The sequence below is a fragment of the Dromiciops gliroides genome, chromosome 4 (assembly GCF_019393635.1).
Source record: "Dromiciops gliroides isolate mDroGli1 chromosome 4, mDroGli1.pri, whole genome shotgun sequence".
In the NCBI taxonomy this organism is placed as follows: domain Eukaryota; kingdom Metazoa; phylum Chordata; class Mammalia; order Microbiotheria; family Microbiotheriidae; genus Dromiciops; species Dromiciops gliroides.
In genome coordinates this window covers 157,007,436-157,013,435 of record NC_057864.1, presented here as the reverse complement: position 1 = coordinate 157,013,435, position 6,000 = coordinate 157,007,436, and the positions used below count along the sequence as shown (strand labels likewise).

At 39.5% G+C, this 6,000-nt stretch overlaps 1 protein-coding gene across 1 annotated transcript in view; it reads right to left on the bottom strand.

Moving 5' to 3' along the window:
* Positions 1 to 4,029: 4,029 nt before the first annotated feature.
* The window catches only part of FCRL3 (Fc receptor like 3), a 40,090-nt gene continuing 38,119 nt past the window's right edge, over positions 4,030 to 6,000 (bottom strand). The window contains 2 exon segments of the mRNA XM_044004623.1: positions 4,030 to 4,253; positions 4,516 to 4,547. Coding sequence (XP_043860558.1) covers positions 4,122 to 4,253; positions 4,516 to 4,547 — 164 coding nt within the window. The 3' untranslated portion in view covers positions 4,030 to 4,121.

Below are 6,000 nucleotides of genomic sequence, written 5' to 3'. Positions count from 1 at the left end.
AAAAAAAAAAGATTAAATGAGAAAATTGTAAAGTGGCTACCACAGGGTCTGGCACATAAATAGATGTTGTATAAATGCTCATTCCCTTCCTTTTTCCTGTTTCTGTTCACTTTTCTCTGTATTAGTTCATATAAGTCTTCCCAGGTTTCTTTAAAACCATTTCTTTGATAATTTCTTATAGCACAAATCTGGCCTGCTCCCTCTTTTCATGATAACTATATGGATAGAATTTCCATCTAAGCTCAGATATCCCCAGAGTACCTGGAATCTAGATAAGACTCATAATATCTCTCTCCTTAGCTAACCTTGTATAAATCAGGGAACATTCCAATTCGGTAATCTTATCCGCTTTGACAAGTTATTATGCTGGAAGATCTCAAAATAAAGGTCCTAAAGTTGGAAGTGGAGATAGCAGATAACCTCTTTTTTTTTTTTTTTTTGGGTGGATAATGGGGGTTAAGTGACTTGCCCAGGGTCACTCAGCTACTAAGTGTCAAGTGTCTGAGGCCAGATTTGAACTCAGGTCCTCCTGACTCCAGGGCCGGTGCTTTATCCACTGCACCACCTAGCTCCCACAGGTAACCTCTTACTCCACACCAGTCACTCTCCTAGAACCTCTGAAGAGGAGGAAGCATCTTTGACACATTAGAGATGAGACCTTTTCTAATACAAAAAGAGAAACCTGGGCAGCTACCTTTGGAGGTGCCCCCCTATTTCCCTAAGCTGGATACTGATTTGGAGTTCTGGAGCTTCCCACTTCCATCTCCAGCCTGCTAGAAACAGTTTTCTTTCATTAATATTCTTTGTTCATGTAAACCTATGCACGTAGTTTTCCTTCCCCTTTCCTAGAAATTTGGATGCAAAATTTCCACATAATTAGTATTTTGGAGAGGTATTTGCCTCCAAATGATGAATTGAAATGGGTAGGAGAAATTGATTATTCCTTTTTCATTTTTAAATTCCTTGAATTCATTGAGTCCTCATTATACCTGTTACAATAAAGTGGCTATAATTTACAAGTTCTTTCAATTCTACCCCTGCAATGGATATTGCATCTGTCTCTCCTAGTCTCAATTTCTTCAAATATATTAAAAGGGACTGGGAGGATGATCTCTAAGGCGCTTTACGTATTTCATTTGCTGGGGGTGGCTAGGTGGCACAGTGGATAAAACACTGGTCCTGGATTCAGGAGTACCTGAGTTCAAATCCGGCCTCAGACACTTGACACTAGCTGTGTGACCCTGGGCAAGTCACTTAACCCCCATTGCCCTGCCCCAAACAAAACAAAACAAAACAAAAAACCATATTACATTTGCATACCATAGGAGGTCAAAAAGTAGAATGAAAGCTCCCTTATATAAACCAGAGTAATCATAACACTATTTATTGTGGTAGTAAGAGTTGGAGACAAAGTCAACACTTGTTGATTGGAGAATGACTGAATAACTCTTGGTATATGAATATAATGCAGTATTATGAGAAGGAATGAATGTGAAAGATTTAGAGATTCATGGAAAGATGAATAAGAACTAATGCAGGGTGAAGTAAGGTGAACCATGGTAACCCCATACATAATACTATAATAAAGTTAGTGAAAAGACAATGAAAAGGAAACCAGACTGTAGTTAATTTTAAGGACTAATTGGTCCCTGAGAACAGATAATGAAACCTATATCCCCCCTTTCACAGAGCTGGGGGACTTTGGGTACAGACTGTTGGGTATAAAATCATATATAGTGAATCTACTGGTTTTGTTTAACTATTTTTCCTTGTATAAAGGGAATTTGAATGCTAGGGGTTGGGGAGGGGAAGGTTATATCTAGAAATGACTTGTAAAAACAAAAGACATAAGTAAAACTTTAAAAAACAATCACATTGTTCTATTATAAATGTAGTGTGTGTATGTATGTATGTATGTGTGTGTTGTGTGGTTTGACATGTGTGTATACAAGTTTTCTAGATATGGTTTGAAGGGAGATATAAATATCTATATATCTATACTTTTATCTCTATCTCTATCTCTATCTCTATCTCTATCTCTATCTCTATCTCTATCTCTATCTCTATCTCTATCTCTATCTCTATCTCTATCTCTATCTCTATCTCTATCTCTATCTCTATCTCTATCTCTATCTCTATCTCTATCTCGAGTTTCCACCATATCCTTCTCTAAGAGAGACTCCTTCCTTTCAAGAGGGAAAGTAAGAGATTGGTGCCAGAGGCTGACCACTCTTCTCCATTGAGAAATGGTACTGGGCTAGTATTATATCTATCTTCCCCCACCTCCTAAATATTGTTAGTTTAGGGGAAATAATTTTAAAATTCAATCTGAGCTCCTGATCACTATCCCTTGATGGGAAATGTGTGCCCTTTTATATACCCAGCTATAAATTCAAAGCTTGATTCCCTCCCCACCAAATATCAGTTCCACAAAGAACACACATAACAATTAGCAAAGAAATCCATTTATCCAAACTGATGGGCAACAGAAATCAAAGAAAGCATATGTATGAAAATATATACCAGCAACACACGAGAGTGAATGAACTCTCCCATTGAGAGTGAAAAATCTCAGATTGTATGAGGAGAGACAGAGACAGAGAGAGACAGAGACAGAGACAGAGATAGAGAAAGACAGACAGAGACAGAGAGAAATACAGAGAGACAGAGTCAGAGTCCCAGATCTCATCTAAGGTGAAAGTTCCTAAAGTCTCCAGTGGTGTAAGCTGAAGACAGAGACATAATCAAGGTAACATGTCTTCTACAAGTTATGTTCTTCTCAGAGTCTTTCTCTCCCTTCAGGGACCTCTCCTTGGGGAGAGTCTGGAACTACATGTCTTCTGTTTTGAAGAGAGAAGTCTAAAGCCAGGAAGTCTCTTCTCAGGTAGGCACAGAGTGTTGAATAATCAGTCTTCACTAATATAGAGAGTCCTATGTAAATGGGCTTTGAGGCCAGGTTTACATAATGAAAGGAAGCTGAATGTGGATTAAATTCCGTAGCTAATCTTGGATCCATAGGTCATATGATCGAACACACCTCTCTTTTAGTTGGAGGTGGGAGGGGAATTTGAGGTGAGACATTGTATTTTTTTTTTTTTTGGTGAGGCATTGTATTAACTGTCAGATATTATCATCGGTTTTTCTGAACAGCAGTTTTTTCTTTTTCTTCTTTCTTTCTTTCTTTCTTTTCTTTTCTTTTTCTTTTTGCAGGGCAATGAAGGTTAAATGACTTGCCCAGGGTCACATAGCTAGTAAGTGTCAAATGTTTGAGGCCGGATTTGAACTCAGGTCCTCCTGAATCCAGGGATTGTGCTTTATTCACTGCACCACCTGGCTGCCCCCTACAGCATTTCTTAATTACCAGGGAAGACAGTAAATTTTTGGGATTGACATTAGAAAATAACTATGGTATAAATGTGGAACCAGGAGGTACAATGGTTACAATCACAAAAATCTGAGTTCAAATATGGCCTCAGACACTAGGTGTGTGACCCCACGGCAAGTCATTTAACCCCTTTTTGCCTCATTTCATTATCTGTAAAATGGGGACACACTGGAGAAGGATCTCTCCTAGCTCTCAGTTTCTTCATCTGTAAGATGGGGGCAATAATAGCACCTACCTCCTAGAGTTGTTGTGAGGACCAAATGAGATGACGTTTAAAGCATTACAAAAATCTTAAAGAACTATATAAATTCTAGTTATTATTGAAAAACAAAAAGAAAACCACCTGGAGATCTGGGTCTGAATCCTAGTTCTGAGCTCTCTGAAAAATAGGGCTAACAATGAATGAATAATCTAACTCAAGGCTATTATGAGGAGAAGTAAAATCTTGAAGTTCTATAAAAATGTGAATGATTATTTTTGGCAATAAGTGATAAAAAAAAATAAACACAAAGAGTGAGAACACTAGACCTTCTGTTTTGTTTCATCAAAGTGAGGTGAGGAAGCTCAGTGTTGTTTGGGTGATAGCTGATGTTTGGGAGGAAAAACTCCTCTAACTTGGCCCCTTATCTCTCAGGAGTCCCAAAGTCTTCTTGCCCTACTGTCTTTCCTTCCATTTCCATGGCATTACAGAGAGATGAGAAACTTTTTCTTCCTTAGGGAGCAGACACAGTCAGGCTCAGGAATGAAGTTGGACATTCTCATAGTTGCCTGTGTCATCTTCCTGTGTCCCATCTGTAGCCTCAGTCACCCCGACTGTCTCCTCCAGAGGTTGTTCTGCCTTCACTTCGGTGTACACGACAGAGAAATCCTGACAGAGAAAGCACATGGATCATGAATGAAGGTCCAGGAGGGAGAGGGGGAGAGACAAAGAAGAGAGAGACAGAGAGAGAGAGAGAGCTAGAGACAGAGTCACACAGAGAAAAAAGAGACAGAGAAGAGAAAGACTGAGAGAGAGAGAGAGAGAGAGAGAGAGACAGAGAGAGACAGAGAGAGACAGAGAGAGAGTGAGAGAGAGAGAAAGGTAGGAGTTGGGGAGACAAACAAGCATCTGAAGTAATTGACTGACTCACTTGGGTGGGTGGTAGCATTGATGTGAAGCCATCTGTAGGAGTAGAACAAATATTTAGCTCTAGGCAATTGTTCTTTTTAAAGCCCACCCCCTGAGTTGTAAACCTCAGAACCCTGAATCATCAGTTAATTTCTATCTTCATTATGTTCCACATAATCTGAGTTGAAAAGTGAATTGGTCCAAGTTGTACCTGAATAGGAGTCCTTTCTACAACCTCCTAATGATTATTTCTCAAGACTGCTTGAAAACTTCTAGTAATGGAGAATTTATTACCTCATATGCCCACAGTTCAATTCAATTGAATTCAATATTTATTAGGAGGTTATTATGTACCAGGAATTATGCTGGGTGCTGGACCTAAAAAATAAAGAAATGAAAAAGTTCTTGCCCTCAATGATATTAAAGTGTCACAGTCTCTCTGCAACACCCTAACATACTGCTCTGTACACATTGGGTGCTCAATAAATGCTTGTTGTTATTGTGAGAGTGTGTCCAAGAATAGCTTGGTCAAGGTTAACTTCTTGTTAATTTAGGCATTTGTTCTGGTATCTATACCTTCTTAATCATTGCTAGCATTTATACAACACTTTAGGGTTTGCTAAGTATTGTACTGGACAGCTAGGTGGCACAATGGAAGACACCTTCCTCAGACACTTACTAGATATGAGATCCTGGACAAGTCACTTCACCCTGTTTGCCTCAGTTTCCTCATCTGTAAAATAAACTGAGAAGGGAATGGCAAGGCACTCTAGTATCTCTGCCAAGGAAACCCCAAATGGGATAATAAACAGTTGGAAATGAATGAAACAACCAAACAACAACAATAAAGTGTTGTACACATGTTATTGTTTTTGATTCTCACAACCACCCTGGGAGGTGGTTGCTACTATTATTTCCATATTACAATTGAGGAAACTGAGGAAGATATCAGTTAAGTGACTTGCCCAGAGTCACATAGCTAATAAGTGTCTGAGGCAGTATTTGAATTCAGTTTTTCCTGACTCCAGGTTCATCACTCTGTCTAGTGTACCACCTAGTTGTCTCTCTCTCTCTCTCTCTCTCTCTCTCTCTCTCTCTCTCTTTTTTGGTGAGGCAATTGGGGTTAAGTGACTTGACCAGGGTCACACAACTAGTAAGTGTTAAGTGTCTGAGGCTGGATTTGAACTCAGGTCCTCCTGACTCCAGGGCCAGTGCTCTATCCACTGTGCCACCTAGCTACCCCGACCTAGTTGTCTCTTGATGGGCAGTTAACTTCCCTTGCCTTGGTATGCACTGACCCATTTATATTACATTACAAATGGTTAACTGATTATCGACCCTTTTTAGAGAACATGGGTTATATCCTTGGACTAAGTCTTTTAAAAGGGGAGCCATGGGAGCTGGGGAGAACCAGAGATAAGAAACACAGATAGAAGGGCTGTATCCTGAGATTCAGACTTGGTTCATTGGAATGAGTCTTCTTCAAAGAACCTGGTCTTGTGAGATG